The 20,895-nt window shown below is 44.4% G+C and overlaps 1 protein-coding gene across 6 annotated transcripts in view; it reads right to left on the bottom strand.

The window, feature by feature from the left end:
* LOC128704504 (DNA ligase 1-like) overlaps positions 1 to 20,895 on the bottom strand; it is a 40,022-nt gene that overhangs the window by 2,529 nt on the left and 16,598 nt on the right. For all 6 annotated transcript variants that reach the window (XM_070079673.1, XM_070079671.1, XM_070079672.1 and 3 more), the window contains one exon: positions 17,214 to 17,382. In XM_070079673.1, the coding sequence (XP_069935774.1) occupies positions 17,214 to 17,382 (169 nt within the window). The remainder of the gene's footprint in view (positions 1 to 17,213; positions 17,383 to 20,895) is intronic.

Here is a 20,895-nt window from a genome sequence, read left to right as displayed (position 1 = left end):
GTGATGTTTATATCCTGGTACCACCAGTGATGTGTATATCCTGGTACCACCAGTGATGTGTATATCCTGGTACCACCAGTGATGTGTATATCCTGGTACCACCAGTGATGTGTATATCCTGGTACCACCAGTGATGTGTATATCCTGGTACAACCAGTGATGTGTATATCCTGGTACCACCAGTGATGATGTGTACATCCTGGTACCACCAGTGATGTGTATATCTTGGTACCACCAGTGATGTGTATATCCTGGTACCACCAGTGATGTTTATATCCTGGTACCACCAGTGATGTGTATATCCTGGTACCACCAGTGATGTGTACATCCTGGTACCACCAGTGATGTGTATATCATGGTACCACCAGTGATGTGTATATCCTGGTACCACCAGTGATGTGTATATCCTGGTACCACCAGTGATGTGTATATCCTGGTACCACCAGTGATGTGTATATCCTGGTACCACCAGTGATGTGTATATCCTGGTACCACCAGTGATGTGTATATCCTGGTACCACCAGTGATGTGTATATCCTGGTACCACCAGTGATGTGTATATCCTGGTACCACCAGTGATGTGTATATCCTGGTACCACCAGTGATGTGTATATCCTGGTACCACCAGTGTTGTGTATATCCTGGTACCCACCAGTGTGATGTGTATATCCTGGTACCACCAGTGATGTGTATATCCTGGTACCACCAGTGATGTGTATATCCTGGTACCACCAGTGATGTGTATATCCTGGTACCACCAGTGATGTGTATATCCTGGTACCACCAGTGATGTGTATATCCTGGTACCACCAGTGATGTGTATATCCTGGTACCACCAGTGATGTGTATATCCTGGTACCACCAGTGATGTGTATATCCTGGTACCACCAGTGATGTGTATATCCTGGTACCACCAGTGATGCTGTGTACATCCTGGTACCACCAGTGATGTGTATATCCTGGTACCACCAGTGATGCTGTGTACATCCTGGTACCACCAGTGATGTGTATATCCTGGTACCACCAGTGATGTGTATATCCTGGTACCACCAGTGATGTGTATATCCTGGTACCACCAGTGATGTGTATATCCTGGTACCACCAGTGATGTGTATATCCTGGTACCACCAGTGATGTGTATATCCTGGTACCACCAGTGATGTGTATATCCTGGTACCACCAGTGATGTGTACATCCTGGTACCACCAGTGATGTGTATATCCTGGTAACACCAGTGATGTGTACATCCTGGTACCACCAGTGATGTGTATATCCTGGTAACACCAGTGATGTGTACATCCTGGTACCACCAGTGATGTGTATATCCTGGTAACACCAGTGATGTGTACATCCTGGTAACACCAGTGATGTGTATATCCTGGTAGTGATGTGTACATCCTGGTACCACCAGTGATGTGTATATCCTGGTAACACCAGTGATGTGTACATCCTGGTAACACCAGTGATGTGTATATCCTGGTACCACCAGTGATGTGTATATCCTGGTACCACCAGTGATGTGTATATCCTGGTACCACCAGTGATGTGTATATCCTGGTACCACCAGTGATGTGTATACCCTGGTACCACCAGTGATGTGTATATCCTGGTACCACCAGTGATGTGTATATCCTGGTACCACCAGTGATGTGTATATCCTGGTACCACCAGTGATGTGTATATCCTGGTACCACCAGTGATGTGTATATCCTGGTACCACCAGTGATGTGTATATCCTGGTACCACCAGTGATGTGTATATCCTGGTACCACCAGTGATGTGTATATCCTGGTACCACCAGTGATGTGTATATCCTGGTACCACCAGTGATGTGTATATCCTGGTACCACCAGTGATGTGTATATCCTGGTACCACCAGTGATGTGTATATCCTGGTACCACCAGTGATGTGTATATCCTGGTACCACCAGTGATGTGTATATCCTGGTACCACCAGTGATGTGTATATCCTGGTACCACCAGTGATGTGTATATCCTGGTACCACCAGTGATGTGTATATCCTGGTACCACCAGTGATGTGTATATCCTGGTACCACCAGTGATGTGTATATCCTGGTACCACCAGTGATGTGTACATCCTGGTACCACCAGTGATGTGCATATCCTGGTAACACCAGTGATGTGTATATCCTGGTACCACCAGTGATGCTGTGTACATCCTGGTACCACCAGTGATGTGTATATCCTGGTACCACCAGTGATGCTGTGTACATCCTGGTACCACCAGTGATGCTGTGTACATCCTGGTACCACCAGTGATGCTGTGTACATCCTGGTACTACCAGTGATGTGTATATCCTGGTACCACCAGTGATGTGCATATCCTGGTACCACCAGTGATGTGTATATCCTGGTACCACCAGTGATGTGTATATCCTGGTACCACCAGTGATGTGTATATCCTGGTAACACCAGTGATGTGCATATCCTGGTACCACCAGTGATGTGTATATCCTGGTACCACCAGTGATGTGTATATCCTGGTACCACCAGTGATGTGTATATCCTGGTAACACCAGTGATGTGCATATCCTGGTACCACCAGTGATGTGCATACCCTGGTACCACCAGTGATGTGTATATCCTGGTACCACCAGTGATATGTATATCCTGGTACCACCAGTGATGTGTATATCCTGGTACCACCAGTGATGTGTATATCCTGGTACCACCAGTGATGTGTATATCCTGGTACCACCAGTGATGTGTATATCCTGGTACCACAAGTGATGTGTATATCCTGGTAACACAAGTGATGCTGTGTACATCCTGGTACCATCAGTGATGCTAGAGTACATCCTGGTATCACCAGTGATGCTTGAGTACATCCTGGTATCACCAGTGATGCTAGAGTACATCCTGGTATCACCAGTGATGCTAGACTACATCCTGGTACTACCAGCGATGCTAGAGTACATCCTGGTATCACCAGTGATGCTAGAGTACATCCTGGTACCACCAGTGATGCTAGAGTACATCCTGGTACTACCAGTGATGCTAGAGTACATCCTGGTATCACCAGTGATGCTAGAGTACATCCTGGTATCACCAGTGATGCTAGAGTACATCCTGGTACCACCAGTGATGCTAGAGTACATCCTGGTATCACCAGTGATGCTAGAGTACATCCTGGTATCACCAGTGATGCTAGAGTACATCCTGGTATCACCAGTGATGCTAGAGTACATCCTGGTATCACCAGTGATGCTAGAGTACATCCTGGTATCACCAGTGATGCTAGAGTACATCCTGGTATCACCAGTGATGCTAGAGTACATCCTGGTATCACCAGTGATGCTAGAGTACATCCTGGTATCACCAGTGATGCTAGAGTACATCCTGGTATCACCAGTGATGCTAGAGTATATCCTGGTATCACCAGTGATGCTAGAGTACATCCTGGTATCACCAGTGATGCTATCACCAGTGATGGTAGAGTACATCCTGGTATCACCAGTGACGCTAGAGTACATCCTGGTATCACCAGTGATGCTAGAGTACATCCTGGTATCACCAGTGATGCTAGAGTACATCCTGGTATCACCAGTGATGCTAGAGTACATCCTGGTATCACCACCAGTATCATGCTAGAGTACATCCTGGTATCACCAGTGACGCTAGAGTACATCCTGGTATCACCAGTGATGCTAGAGTACATCCTGGTATCACCAGTGATGCTAGAGTACATCCTGGTATCACCAGTGATGCTAGAGTACATCCTGGTATCACCAGTGATGCTAGAGTACATCCTGGTATCACCAGTGATGCTAGAGTACATCCTGGTATCACCAGTGATGCTAGAGTACATCCTGGTATCACCAGTGATGCTAGAGTACATCCTGGTATCACCAGTGATGCTAGAGTACATCCTGGTATCACCAGTGATGCTAGAGTACATCCTGGTATCACCAGTGATGCTAGAGTACATCCTGGTATCACCAGTGATGCTAGAGTACATCCTGGTATCACCAGTGATGCTAGAGTACATCCTGGTATCACCAGTGATGCTAGAGTACATCCTGGTATCACCAGTGATGCTAGAGTACATCCTGGTATCACCAGTGATGCTAGAGTACATCCTGGTATCACCAGTGATGCTAGAGTACATCCTGGTATCACCAGTGATGCTAGAGTACATCCTGGTATCACCAGTGATGCTAGAGTACATCCTGGTATCAACAGTGATGCTAGAGTACATCCTGGTATCACCAGTGATGCTAGAGTACATCCTGGTATCACCAGTGATGCTAGAGTACATCCTGGTATCACCAGTGATGCTAGAGTACATCCTGGTATCACCAGTGATGCTAGAGTACATCCTGGTATCACCAGTGATGCTAGAGTACATCCTGGTATCACCAGTGATGCTAGAGTACATCCTGGTATCACCAGTGATGCTAGAGTACATCCTGGTATCACCAGTGATGCTAGAGTACATCCTGGTATCACCAGTGATGCTAGAGTACATCCTGGTATCACCAGTGATGCTAGAGTACATCCTGGTATCACCAGTGATGCTAGAGTACATCCTGGTATCACCAGTGATGCTAGAGTACATCCTGGTATCACCAGTGATGCTAGAGTACATCCTGGTATCACCAGTGATGCTAGAGTACATCCTGGTATCACCAGTGATGCTAGAGTACATCCTGGTATCACCAGTGATGCTAGAGTACATCCTGGTATCACCAGTGATGCTAGAGTACATCCTGGTATCACCAGTGATGCTAGAGTACATCCTGGTATCACCAGTGATGCTAGAGTACCTCCTGGTATCACCAGTGATGCTAGAGTACATCCTGGTATCACCAGTGATGCTAGAGTACATCCTGGTATCACCAGTGATGCTAGAGTACATCCTGGTATCACCAGTGATGCTAGAGTACATCCTGGTATCACCAGTGATGCTAGAGTACATCCTGGTATCACCAGTGATGCTAGAGTACATCCTGGTATCACCAGTGATGCTAGAGTACATCCTGGTATCTAGAGTACATCCAGTGATGCTAGAGTACATCCTGGTATCACCAGTGATGCTAGAGTACATCCTGGTATCACCAGTGATGCTAGAGTACATCCTGGTATCACTAGTGATGCTAGAGTACATCCTGGTATCACTAGTGATGCTAGAGTACATCCTGGTATCACTAGTGATGCTAGAGTACATCCTGGTATCACTAGTGATGCTAGAGTACATCCTGGTATCACTAGTGATGCTAGAGTACATCCTGGTATCACTAGTGATGCTAGAGTACATCCTGGTATCACTAGTGATGCTAGAGTACATCCTGGTATCACCAGTGATGCTAGAGTACATCCTGGTATCACCAGTGATGCTAGAGTACATCCTGGTATCACTAGTGATGCTAGAGTACATCCTGGTATCACCAGTGATGCTAGAGTACATCCTGGTATCACCAGTGATGCTAGAGTACATCCTGGTATCACCAGTGATGCTAGAGTACATCCTGGTATCACTAGTGATGCTAGAGTACATCCTGGTATCACTAGTGATGCTAGAGTACATCCTGGTATCACCAGTGATGCTAGAGTACATCCTGGTATCACTAGTGATGCTAGAGTACATCCTGGTATCACCAGTGATGCTAGAGTACATCCTGGTATCACTAGTGATGCTAGAGTACATCCTGGTATCACCAGTGATGCTAGAGTACATCCTGGTATCACTAGTGATGCTAGAGTACATCCTGGTATCACCAGTGATGCTAGAGTACATCCTGGTATCACCAGTGATGCTAGAGTACATCCTGGTATCACCAGTGATGCTAGAGTACATCCTGGTATCACCAGTGATGCTAGAGTACATCCTGGTATCACCAGTGATGCTAGAGTACATCCTGGTATCACCAGTGATGCTAGAGTACATCCTGGTATCACCAGTGATGCTAGAGTACATCCTGGTATCACCAGTGATGCTAGAGTACATCCTGGTATCACTAGTGATGCTAGAGTACATCCTGGTATCACTAGTGATGCTAGAGTACATCCTGGTATCACTAGTGATGCTAGAGTACATCCTGGTATCACTAGTGATGCTAGAGTACATCCTGGTATCACTAGTGATGCTAGAGTACATCCTGGTATCACTAGTGATGCTAGAGTTCATCCTGGTATCACCAGTGATGCTAGAGTACATCCTGGTATCACCAGTGATGCTAGAGTACATCCTGGTATCACCAGTGATGCTAGAGTACATCCTGGTACCACCAGTGATGCTAGAGTACATCCTGGTATCACCAGTGATGCTAGAGTACATCCTGGTATCACAAGTGATGCGAGAGTACATCCTGGTATCACATCCTGGTAGTGATGCTAGAGTACATCCTGGTATCACCAGTGATGCTAGAGTACATCCTGGTATCACTAGTGATGCTAGAGTACATCCTGGTATCACCAGTGATGCTAGAGTACATCCTGGTATCACCAGTGATGCTAGAGTACATCCTGGTATCACCAGTGATGCTAGAGTACATCCTGGTATCACCAGTGATGCTAGAGTACATCCTGGTATCTCCAGTGATGCTAGAGTACATCCTGGTATCACCAGTGATGCTAGAGTACATCCTGGTATCACCAGTGATGCTAGAGTACATCCTGGTATCACCAGTGATGCTAGAGTACATCCTGGTATCACCAGTGATGCTAGAGTACATCCTGGTATCACCAGTGATGCTAGAGTACATCCTGGTATCACCAGTGATGCTAGAGTACATCCTGGTATCACCAGTGATGCTAGAGTACATCCTGGTATCACCAGTGATGCTAGAGTACATCCTGGTATCACCAGTGATGCTAGAGTACATCCTGGTATCACCAGTGATGCTAGAGTACATCCTGGTATCACCAGTGATGCTAGAGTACATCCTGGTATCACCAGTGATGCTAGAGTACATCCTGGTATCACCAGTGATGCTAGAGTACATCCTGGTATCACCAGTGATGCTAGAGTACATCCTGGTATCACCAGTGATGCTAGAGTACATCCTGGTAGCACCCGTGAGGCTAGTGTCCATCCTGGTATCACTGAGTGATGCTAGAGTACATCCTGGTATCACGAGTGATGCTAGAGTACATCCTGGTATCACCAGTGATGCTAGAGTACATCCTGGTATCACCAATGATGCTAAAGTACATCCTGGTATCACCAGTGATGCTAGAGTACATCCTGGTATCACCAGTGATGCTAGAGTACATCCTGGTATCACCAGTGATGCTAGAGTACATCCTGGTATCACCAGTGATGCTAGAGTACATCCTGGTATCACCAGTGATGCTAGAGTACATCCTGGTATCACCAGTGATGCTAGAGTACATCCTGGTATCACCAGTGATGCTAGAGTACATCCTGGTATCACCAGTGATGCTAGAGTACATCCTGGTATCACCAGTGATGCTAGAGTACATCCTGGTATCACCAGTGATGCTAGAGTACATCCTGGTATCACCAGTGATGCTAGAGTACATCCTGGTATCACTAGTGATGCTAGAGTACATCCTGGTATCACCAGTGATGCTAGAGTACATCCTGGTATCACCAGTGATGCTAGAGTACATCCTGGTATCACCAGTGATGCTAGAGTACATCCTGGTATCACTAGTGATGCTAGAGTACATCCTGGTATCACCAGTGATGCTAGAGTACATCCTGGTATCACCAGTGATGCTAGAGTACATCCTGGTATCACTAGTGATGCTAGAGTACATCCTGGTATCACCAGTGATGCTAGAGTACATCCTGGTATCACCAGTGATGCTAGAGTACATCCTGGTATCACCAGTGATGCTAGAGTACATCCTGGTATCACCAGTGATGCTAGAGTACATCCTGGTATCACCAGTGATGCTAGAGTACATCCTGGTATCACCAGTGATGCTAGAGTACATCCTGGTATCACTAGTGATGCTAGAGTACATCCTGGTATCACCAGTGATGCTAGAGTACATCCTGGTATCACTAGTGATGCTAGAGTACATCCTGGTATCACTAGTGATGCTAGAGTACATCCTGGTATCACCAGTGATGCTAGAGTACATCCTGGTATCACTAGTGATGCTAGAGTACATCCTGGTATCACTAGTGATGCTAGAGTACATCCTGGTATCACTAGTGATGCTAGAGTACATCCTGGTATCACTAGTGATGCTAGAGTACATCCTGGTATCACTAGTGATGCTAGAGTACATCCTGGTATCACTAGTGATGCTAGAGTACATCCTGGTATCACTTGTGATGCTAGAGTACATCCTGGTATCACCAGTGATGCTAGAGTACATCCTGGTATCACCAGTGATGCTAGAGTACATCCTGGTATCACCAGTGATGCTAGAGTACATCCTGGTATCACTAGTGATGCTAGAGTACATCCTGGTATCACCAGTGATGCTAGAGTACATCCTGGTATCACCAGTGATGCTAGAGTACATCCTGGTATCACCAGTGATGCTAGAGTACATCCTGGTATCACCAGTGATGCTAGAGTACATCCTGGTATCACTAGTGATGCTAGAGTACATCCTGGTATCACCAGTGATGCTAGAGTACATCCTGGTATCACCAGTGATGCTAGAGTACATCCTGGTATCACTAGTGATGCTAGAGTACATCCTGGTATCACTAGTGATGCTAGAGTACATCCTGGTATCACCAGTGATGCTAGAGTACATCCTGGTATCACCAGTGATGCTAGAGTACATCCTGGTATCACCAGTGATGCTAGAGTACATCCTGGTATCACCAGTGATGCTAGAGTACATCCTGGTATCACCAGTGATGCTAGAGTACATCCTGGTATCACCAGTGATGCTAGAGTACATCCTGGTATCACCAGTGATGCTAGAGTACATCCTGGTATCACCAGTGATGCTAGAGTACATCCTGGTATCACTAGTGATGCTAGAGTACATCCTGGTATCACTAGTGATGCTAGAGTACATCCTGGTATCACTAGTGATGCTAGAGTACATCCTGGTATCACTAGTGATGCTAGAGTACATCCTGGTATCACTAGTGATGCTAGAGTTCATCCTGGTATCACCAGTGATGCTAGAGTACATCCTGGTATCACCAGTGATGCTAGAGTACATCCTGGTATCACCAGTGATGCTAGAGTACATCCTGGTATCACCAGTGATGCTAGAGTACATCCTGGTATCACCAGTGATGCTAGAGTACATCCTGGTATCACCAGTGATGCTAGAGTACATCCTGGTATCACCAGTGATGCTAGAGTACATCCTGGTATCACCAGTGATGCTAGAGTACATCCTGGTATCACTAGTGATGCTAGAGTACATCCTGGTATCACCAGTGATGCTAGAGTACATCCTGGTATCACCAGTGATGCTAGAGTACATCCTGGTATCACCAGTGATGCTAGAGTACATCCTGGTATCACTAGTGATGCTAGAGTACATCCTGGTATCACTAGTGATGCTAGAGTACATCCTGGTACCACCAGTGATGCTAGAGTACATCCTGGTATCACCAGTGATGCTAGAGTACATCCTGGTATCACCAGTGATGCTAGAGTACATCCTGGTATCACCAGTGATGCTAGAGTACATCCTGGTATCACCAGTGATGCTAGAGTACATCCTGGTATCACCAGTGATGCTAGAGTACATCCTGGTATCACCAGTGATGCTAGAGTACATCCTGGTATCACCAGTGATGCTAGAGTACATCCTGGTATCACCAGTGATGCTAGAGTACATCCTGGTACTACCAGTGATGCTAGAGTACATCCTGGTATCACCAGTGATGCTAGAGTACATCCTGGTATCACCAGTGATGCTAGAGTACATCCTGGTATCACCAGTGATGCTAGAGTACATCCTGGTATCACCAGTGATGCTAGAGTACATCCTGGTATCACCAGTGATGCTAGAGTACATCCTGGTATCACCAGTGATGCTAGAGTACATCCTGGTATCACCAGTGATGCTAGAGTACATCCTGGTATCACCAGTGATGCTAGAGTACATCCTGGTATCACCAGTGATGCTAGAGTACATCCTGGTATCACCAGTGATGCTAGAGTACATCCTGGTATCACCAGTGATGCTAGAGTACATCCTGGTATCACCAGTGATGCTAGAGTACATCCTGGTATCACCAGTGATGCTAGAGTACATCCTGGTATCACCAGTGATGCTAGAGTACATCCTGGTATCACCAGTGATGCTAGAGTACATCCTGGTATCACCAGTGATGCTAGAGTACATCCTGGTATCACCAGTGATGCTAGAGTACATCCTGGTATCACCAGTGATGCTAGAGTACATCCTGGTATCACCAGTGATGCTAGAGTACATCCTGGTATCACTAGTGATGCTAGAGTACATCCTGGTATCACCAGTGATGCTAGAGTACATCCTGGTATCACCAGTGATGCTAGAGTACATCCTGGTATCACTAGTGATGCTAGAGTACATCCTGGTATCACCAGTGATGCTAGAGTACATCCTGGTATCACCAGTGATGCTAGAGTACATCCTGGTATCACCAGTGATGCCATCCTGGTATCACCAGTGATGCTAGAGTACATCCTGGTATCACCAGTGATGCTAGAGTACATCCTGGTACCACCAGTGATGCTAGAGTACATCCTGGTATCACCAGTGATGCTAGAGTACATCCTGGTATCACCAGTGATGCTAGAGTACATCCTGGTATCACCAGTGATGCTAGAGTACATCCTGGTATCACCAGTGATGCTAGAGTACATCCTGGTATCACCAGTGATGCTAGAGTACATCCTGGTATCACCAGTGATGCTAGAGTACATCCTGGTATCACCAGTGATGCTAGAGTACATCCTGGTATCACCAGTGATGCTAGAGTACATCCTGGTATCACCAGTGATGCTAGAGTACATCCTGGTATCACCAGTGATGCTAGAGTACATCCTGGTATCACCAGTGATGCTAGAGTACATCCTGGTATCACCAGTGATGCTAGAGTACATCCTGGTATCACCAGTGATGCTAGAGTACATCCTGGTATCACCAGTGATGCTAGAGTACATCCTGGTATCACCAGTGATGCTAGAGTACATCCTGGTACCACCAGTGATGCTAGAGTACATCCTGGTACCACCAGTGATGCTAGAGTACATCCTGGTATCACCAGTGATGCTAGAGTACATCCTGGTACCACCAGTGATGCTAGAGTACATCCTGGTATCACCAGTGATGCTAGAGTACATCCTGGTATCACCAGTGATGCTAGAGTACATCCTGGTACCACCAGTGATGCTAGAGTACATCCTGGTATCACCAGTGATGCTAGAGTACATCCTGGTATCACCAGTGATGCTAGAGTACATCCTGGTACCACCAGTGATGCTAGAGTACATCCTGGTATCACCAGTGATGCTAGAGTACATCCTGGTATCACCAGTGATGCTAGAGTACATCCTGGTATCACTAGTGATGCTAGAGTACATCCTGGTATCACTAGTGATGCTAGAGTACATCCTGGTATCACCAGTGATGCTAGAGTACATCCTGGTATCACTAGTGATGCTAGAGTACATCCTGGTATCACCAGTGATGCTAGAGTACATCCTGGTATCACTAGTGATGCTAGAGTACATCCTGGTATCACTAGTGATGCTAGAGTACATCCTGGTATCACCAGTGATGCTAGAGTACATCCTGGTATCACTAGTGATGCTAGAGTACATCCTGGTATCACTAGTGATGCTAGAGTACATCCTGGTATCACCAGTGATGCTAGAGTACATCCTGGTATCACTAGTGATGCTAGAGTACATCCTGGTATCACCAGTGATGCTAGAGTACATCCTGGTATCACCAGTGATGCTAGAGTACATCCTGGTATCACCAGTGATGCTAGAGTACATCCTGGTATCACCAGTGATGCTAGAGTACATCCTGGTATCACCAGTGATGCTAGAGTACATCCTGGTATCACCAGTGATGCTAGAGTACATCCTGGTATCACCAGTGATGCTAGAGTACATCCTGGTATCACTAGTGATGCTAGAGTACATCCTGGTATCACCAGTGATGCTAGAGTACATCCTGGTATCACCAGTGATGCTAGAGTACATCCTGGTATCACTAGTGATGCTAGAGTACATCCTGGTATCACCAGTGATGCTAGAGTACATCCTGGTATCACCAGTGATGCTAGAGTACATCCTGGTACCACCAGTGATGCTAGAGTACATCCTGGTACCACCAGTGATGCTAGAGTACATCCTGGTATCACCAGTGATGCTAGAGTACATCCTGGTACCACCAGTGATGCTAGAGTACATCCTGGTATCACTGGTGATGCTAGAGTACATCCTGGTATCACCAGTGATGCTAGAGTACATCCTGGTACCACCAGTGATGCTAGAGTACATCCTGGTATCACCAGTGATGCTAGAGTACATCCTGGTATCACCAGTGATGCTAGAGTACATCCTGGTACCACCAGTGATGCTAGAGTACATCCTGGTATCACTGGTGATGCTAGAGTACATCCTGGTATCACCAGTGATGCTAGAGTACATCCTGGTACCACCAGTGATGCTAGAGTACATCCTGGTACCACCAGTGATGCTAGAGTACATCCTGGTATCACCAGTGATGCTAGAGTACATCCTGGTATCACCAGTGATGCTAGAGTACATCCTGGTATCACCAGTGATGCTAGAGTACATCCTGGTATCACTAGTGATGCTAGAGTACATCCTGGTATCACCAGTGATGCTAGAGTACATCCTGGTACCACCAGTGATGCTAGAGTACATCCTGGTACCACCAGTGATGCTAGAGTACATCCTGGTATCACCAGTGATGCTAGAGTACATCCTGGTACCACCAGTGATGCTAGAGTACATCCTGGTATCACCAGTGATGCTAGAGTACATCCTGGTATCACCAGTGATGCTAGAGTACATCCTGGTATCACCAGTGATGCTAGAGTACATCCTGGTATCACCAGTGATGCTAGAGTACATCCTGGTACCACCAGTGATGCTAGAGTACATCCTGGTATCACCAGTGATGCTAGAGTACATCCTGGTATCACCAGTGATGCTAGAGTACATCCTGGTATCACCAGTGATGCTAGAGTACATCCTGGTACCACCAGTGATGCTAGAGTACATCCTGGTATCACCAGTGATGCTAGAGTACATCCTGGTATCACCAGTGATGCTAGAGTACATCCTGGTATCACCAGTGATGCTAGAGTACATCCTGGTATCACCAGTGATGCTAGAGTACATCCTGGTACCACCAGTGATGCTAGAGTACATCCTGGTATCACTAGTGATGCTAGAGTACATCCTGGTACCACCAGTGATGCTAGAGTACATCCTGGTACCACCAGTGATGCTAGAGTACATCCTGGTACCACCAGTGATGCTAGAGTACATCCTGGTATCACCAGTGATGCTAGAGTACATCCTGGTACCACCAGTGATGCTAGAGTACATCCTGGTACCACCAGTGATGCTAGAGTACATCCTGGTACCACCAGTGATGCTAGAGTACATCCTGGTACCACCAGTGATGCTAGAGTACATCCTGGTACCACCAGTGATGCTAGAGTACATCCTGGTACCACCAGTGATGCTAGAGTACATCCTGGTACCACCAGTGATGCTAGAGTACATCCTGGTATCACTAGTGATGCTAGAGTACATCCTGGTATCACTAGTGATGCTAGAGTACATCCTGGTACCACCAGTGATGGTAGAGTACATCCTGGTATCACTAGTGATGCTAGAGTACATCCTGGTATCACTAGTGATGCTAGAGTACATCCTGGTACCACCAGTGATGCTAGAGTACATCCTGGTATCACTAGTGATGTTAGAGTACATCCTGGTATCACTAGTGATGTTAGAGTACATCCTGGTATCACTAGTGATGTTAGAGTACATCCTGGTATCACTAGTGATGTTAGAGTACATCCTGGTATCACTAGTGATGCTAGAGTACATCCTGGTATCACCAGTGATGCTAGAGTATATCCTGGTATCACCAGTGATGCTAGAGTACATCCTGGTATCACTATTAACATGCCAGAAAAAAATATAACTAAATTAATGAAAAAAAAAATCTTAGAATTAAATCAAGGTCAATTAAGGACATAACTAAATCAAGGTCAATTAAGGACATAACTAAGTCAAGGTCAATTAAGGACATGATAACTAAATCAAGGTCAATTAAGGACATAACTAAATCAAGGTCAATTAAGGACATGATATCTAAATCAAGGTCAATTAAGGACATAACTAAGTCAAGGTCAATTAAGGACATGATAACTAAATCAAGGTCAATTAAGGACATAACTAAATCAAGGTCATTTAAGGACATGATAACTAAATCAAGGTCAATTAAGGACATAACTAAATCAAGGTCAATTAAGGACATGATAACTAAAGGTCAATTAAGGACATGATAAAATCAAGGTCAATTAAAAACATGATAACAAAATCAAGGTCAATTAAGGACATGATAACTAAATCAAGGTCAATTAAGAACATGATAACTAAATCAAGGTCAATTAAGGACATGATAACAAAATCAAGGTCAATTAAGGACATGATAACTAAATCAAGGTCAGTAAAGAAGGTAGATAGCAACACAGTAAGGACAATAAGAAGAGACAGTTGATAACTGAAGTCACAAAGACAACTTGCCATCATAAACAGACTAATTGATCAATAAAGCCAGAATGTCCCGTTGCTGGGTTGGCAGCGCACCTGCCTCACACACCGAATTTCGTAGTTCGATCCCCGGTATGGATAGCAACATTAGGACGTGTTTCTTTAAGACACCTGCTGTCCCTGTTCACCTAGCAGTAAGTAGGTACCTGGGTGTTAGTCACCTTATCCTTCCTGTCCCTGTTCACCTAGCAGTAAGTAGGTACCTGGGTGTTAGTCACCTTACCCTTGCTGTCCATGTTCACCTAGGAGTAAGTAGGTACCTGGGTGTTAGTCATCTTACCCTTGCTGTCCCTGTTCACCTAGGAGTAAGTAGGTACCTGGGTGTTAGTCACCTTACCCCTGCTGTCACTCTTCACCTAGCAGTAAGTAGGTACCTGGGTGTTAGTCACCTTACCCCTGCTGTCACTCTTCACCTAGCAGTAAGTAGGTACTGGGTGTTAGTCACCTTACCCCTGCTGTCACTCTTCACCTAGCAGTAAGTAGGTACCTGGGTGTTAGGTGACTGGTGTGGGTGGCATCCTGGAGACAAAATTAACCTACGTTGTGGGAAATGCTCTACATAACCAGGAACTTTCTATATAGTAAGTCATAGGTGTGAGCTATGGTCTGTATAAGTTGTATCATGTACTGCTAGAAATATTATTATTATTATTATTAGTAGTAGTAGTAGTAGTGCTAATGGTAGTAGTAGTAGTAGTAGTAGTAGTAATGGCAGTGTTAGTTGGTGAGTGGTGGTGAATTGGTGGTGGTGTGTGATGAGTGGTGGTGGTGGTGGTGGTGGTGGTGGTGAGTGAGTGAATGGCGGCGGTGGTGGTGGTGGTGGTGGTGGTTGGTGGTGGCCCGATTGATGGTGGTGGTGGTGGTGGTGATTGGTGGTGTTGGTGAGTGATGGTTGGTGGTGGTGGTGGTGTGGTGGTGGTGGTGGTGGCCCAGTGGTGTGGTGGTGGTGAGTGAATGGTGGTGGTGATGGTGAGTAGTGGTAGTGGTGAGTGAAGGTAGGTGGTGGTGGTGAGTGGTGGTTGGTGGTAGTGGTGGTGAGTTGGAATTATGGTAGTAGTAAGATAGAGTGGTGGTGGTAGTGGTGGTGGGTCAGTGTGGTGGTGGTAGTGGTGGTGGTGGTGGTAAGTGGTAATGGTGGTGGTAGTGAGTAGGTGATGGTGGTGAGTGGTGATGATGGTGGTGGTGGTATTGGTGGTGGTGAGTAGGTATTGGTGGTAGGTGGATTGGTGGCCAGTGGTAGTGGTAGGTGGTGGGTAGTAGGTGGTAGGTAATGGTGGTAGTGGTAGTTGGTAGGTGGATGGTGGATGGTAATTAGTGATGGTGTGGTGGTGGTATTGGTGGTAGGTATTGGAGTGGATGGTAGGTGGTTGGTAATGGTGGAGTAGTAGTTAAATGGAGTGGATGGTGGTTAGGTAGTGGTAGGTAATGGTGAGTGGTAGGTTGGTATTAGGTAATGGTGGTAGGTAGTTAGGTGGATGATGTTAGGTGGTGATTGGAAGTGGTGGTGGTAGTGGTAGTGATGGTGGTGGTAGGTGGTGGTATTGGTGGTGGTTGGTGGTAGGTGGTGGTAAGTGGTTGGTAGTGAGTGACCGTGGTGGTGGTGTGATGGTGGTGGTGGTGGTGGTGGTGGTAGTTGGTGGCTAGTGTGGTTGGTGGTGGAGTGGAGTAGGTAGTGTGGTGATTGGTGAGTAGTGGTAGTAATGGTGGTGGTGGTTGGTAGTGGTAGTGACAGTAATTGGTGGTGGTTAGTGACCAGTATTAGTACAGTAGTAGGTGGTGGAAGTGGAAGTAGTAGTGGTAGTGGTGGTGGTGAGTGAGTGGTGGTGAGTGGTAGGTGGTGGTGGTGGTAGGTGATGGTGGTTGGTGGTTGTGGTGAGTGGTGGTGGTGGTGGTGGTGGTGGTGGTGGTGGTGGTGGTGCTGGTGAGTGAATGGTGGTGGTGGTGGTAGTGGTGGTGGTGGTGATTGGTGGTGGTGGTGGTGGTGGTGGTGGTAGTGGTGGTGTGGTGGTGTTAGTGGTGGTTGGATGGTGGTGGTGGTAGTGGTGGTAGTGGTAGGTGGGGTGGTGAGGTAGGTGGATGGTGGTGGTGAGTGAGTATTGGTGGTGGTGGTGGTAGGTGGTGGTGAGTGGTAGTGGTGGTGGTGGTGAGTGGTGAGTAGGTATTGGTGGTGGTGGTTAGTGGTGGTGAGTGGTGGTGGTGGAGTGGAGTGAATGGTGGGTGGTTGGTGTGGTGGTGGTGGTGGTGGTGGTAGGTGTGGTGGTGGTGGTGGTGGTGGTGGTGGTGGTGGTGGTGGTGATTGGTGGGTAGTAGTAGTAATGGTAGTAGTAGTAGTAATGGTAGTAGTAGTAGTAATGGTAGTAGTAGTAGTAATGGTAGTAGTAGTAGTAGTAGTAGTAGTAGTAGTAATGGTAGTAGTAGTAGTAATGGTAGTATACTACTGCCTGACATAATAACCAGACATCTCCTTCACTAACCTCTTCTTTATCTCTCTGTTCTTCTTAGCATTCACAGCATTTATTCTCTTCCTCTCCATCTCCTCATTCTCTAAAGGACCAATTTCATACACTCTCTTCTTACGATAAATTTTAGGAGTTGATGAGTCGTGGTCTCCTTCACTTAACTCAAGTTTGCTGGACAGCACCTCTGTATACGGTGAAAAAATGATATATTGTGATATATTAAGATATATTATGGTATGTTATGATATATTAAGATATATTATGAGATATTAGGCATAAAAATGGGGAACATAACGTGTGTGTAGCATTCAGGACTGAAGGCTCGATACTCTGTCCTAGAACAGTTGAGTAACAATGCTGAATTAAGCATTTACAATGAACGTTATATGGAGGTATGATTATATTCTCTTTATATGGTATATGAGAGTATGCTGACAGTGTATAAAGTATGCTGACAGTGTATAAAGTATGCTGACAGTGTATAAAGTATACTGACAGTGTATAAAGTATGCTGACAGTGTATAAAGTATGCTGACAGTGTATAAAGTATGCTGACAGTGTATAAAGTATGCTGACAGTGTATAAAGTATGCTGACAGTGTATAAAGTATGCTGACAGTGTATAAAGTATGCTGACAGTGTATAAAGTATGCTGACAGTGTATAAAGTATACTGACAGTGTATAAAGTATGCTGACAGTGTATAAAGTATGCTGACAGTGTATAAAGTATGCTGACAGTGTATAAAGTATGCTGACAGTGTATAAAGTATGCTGACAGTGTATGAAGTATGCTGACAGTGTATAAAGTATGCTGACAGTGTATAAAGTATACTGACAGTGTATAAAGTATGCTGACAGTGTATAAAGTATGCTGACAGTGTATAAACTATGCTGACAGTGTATAAAGTATGCTGACAGTGTATAAAGTATGCTGACAGTGTATAAAGTATGCTGACAGTGTATAAAGTATACTGACAGTGTATAAAGTATTCTGACAGTGTATAAAGTATACTGACAGTGTATAAAGTATGCTGACAGTGTATAAAGTATGCTGACAGTGTATAAAGTATGCTGACAGTGTATAAAGTATGCTGACAGTGTATAAAGTATACTGACAGTGTATAAAGTATGCTGACAGTGTATAAAGTATACTGACAGTGTATAAAGTATGCTGACAGTGTATAAAGTATGCTGACAGTGTATAAAGTATGCTGACAGTGTATAAAGTATACTGACAGTGTATAAAGTATGCTGACAGTGTATAAAGTATGCTGACAGTGTATAAAGTATACTGACAGTGTATAAAGTATACTGACAGTGTATAAAGTATGCTGACAGTGTATAAAGTATGCTGACAGTGTATAAAGTATACTGACAGTGTATAAAGTATACTGACAGTGTATAAAGTATGCTGACAGTGTATAAAGTATGCTGACAGTGTATGGGGAAGTATACTGACAGTGTATGGGGAAGTATACTGACAGTGTATGGGGAAGTATACTGACAGTGTATGGGGAAGTATACTGACAGTGTATGGGGAAGTATACTGACAGTGTATGGGGAAGTATACTGACAGTGTATGGGGAAGTATACTGGCAGTGTATAAAGTATACTGACAGTGTATAAAGTATACTGACAGTGTATAAAGTATGCTGACAGTGTATAAAGTATGCTGACAGTGTATAAAGTATACTGACAGTGTATAAAGTATACTGACAGTGTATAAAGTATGCTGACAGTGTATAAAGTATGCTGACAGTGTATGGGTAAGTATACTGACAGTGTATGAGGAAGTATGCTGACAGTGTATAAAGTATGCTGACAGTGTATAAAGTATGCTGACAGTGTATAAAGTATGCTGACAGTGTATAAAGTATGCTGACAGTGTATAAAGTACACTGACAGTATAAAGTTTGACAGTATATAAAATATATCCGACATAGACAAGGATGTCAGCCACAGCACCGTGTCTTCCTTTGCAGATGACACCCGAATCTGCATGACAGTGTCTTCCATTGCAGACACTGCAAGGCTCCAGGCAGACATTGCAGACACTGCAAAGCTCCAGGCAGACATCAACCAAATCTTTCAGTGGGCTGCAGAAAACAATATGAAGTTCAACGATGAGAAATTTCAATTACTCAGATATGGTAAACATTAGGAAATTAAATCTTCATCAGAGTACAAAACAAATTCTGGCCACAAAATAGAGCGAAACACCAACGTCAAAGACCTGGGAGTGATCATGTCGGAGGATCTCACCTTCAAGGACCATAACATTGTATCAATCGCATCTGCTAGAAAAATGACAGGATGGATAATGAGAACCTTCAAAACTAGGGAGGCCAAGCCCATGATACTCTTCAGGTCACTTGTTCTATCTAGGCTGGAATATTGCTGCACACTTACAGCACCTTTCAAGGCAGGTGAAATTGCTGACCTAGAAAATGTACAGAGAACTTTCACGGCGCGCATAACGGAGATAAAACACCTCAATTACTGGGAGCGCTTGAGGTTTCTAAACCTGTATTCCCTGGAACGCAGGAGGGAGAGATACATAATTATATACACCTGGAAAATCCTAGAGGGACTAGTACCGAACTTGCACACGAAAATCACTCACTACGAAAGCAAAAGACTTGGCAGACGATGCACCATCCCCTCAATGAAAAGCAGGGGTGTCACTAGCACGTTAAGAGACCATACAATAAGTGTCAGGGGCCCGAGACTGTTCAACTGCCTCCCAGCACACATAAGGGGGATTACCAACAGACCCCTGGCAGTCTTCAAGCTGGCACTGGACAAGCACCTAAAGTCAGTTCCTGATCAGCCGGGCTGTGGCTCGTACGTTGGTTTGCGTGCAGCCAGCAGCAACAGCCTGGTTGATCAGGCTCTGATCCACCAGGAGGCCTGGTCACAGACCGGGCCGCGGGGGCGTTGACCCCCGGAACTCTCTCCAGGTAAACTCCAGGTATGTAACAATATAACAATATAACATAAATTAACAGAATATAACATAAATTAACAGAATATAACAGAAATTAACAGAATATAACAGAAATTAACAGAATATAACAGAAATTAACAGAATATAGCAGAATATAACAGAAATTAACAGAATATAACAGAAATTAACAGAATATAACAATATAACAAATTAACAGAATATAACAGAAATTAACAGAATATAACAGAAATTAACAGAATATAACAGAAATTAACAGAATATAACAATATAACAGAAATTAACAGAATATAACAGAAATTAACAGAATATAACAGAATATAACAGAAATTAACAGAATATAACAGAAATTAACAGAATATAACAGAAATTAACAGAATATAACAGAATATAACAGAAATTAACAGAATATAACAGAAATTAACAGAATATAACAATATAACATAAATTAACAGAATATAACAGAAATTAACAGAATATAACAGAATATAACAGAAATTAACAGAATATAACAGAAATTAACAGAATATAACAGAAATTAACAGAATATAACAGAATATAACAGAAATTAACAGAATATAACAGAAATTAACAGAATATAACAGAAATTAACAGAATATAACAGAAATTAACAGAATATAACAGAAATTAACAGAATATAACAGAATATAACAGAAATTAGCAGAATATAACAGAATATAACAGAAATTAACAGAATATATCAGAAATTAA

Source organism: Cherax quadricarinatus, unplaced genomic scaffold, assembly GCF_038502225.1.
Source record: "Cherax quadricarinatus isolate ZL_2023a unplaced genomic scaffold, ASM3850222v1 Contig3, whole genome shotgun sequence".
NCBI lineage: Eukaryota > Metazoa > Arthropoda > Malacostraca > Decapoda > Parastacidae > Cherax > Cherax quadricarinatus.
The sequence above is the reverse complement of the archived record's forward strand: the minus strand, read 5'-3'. Positions and strand labels throughout refer to the sequence as shown.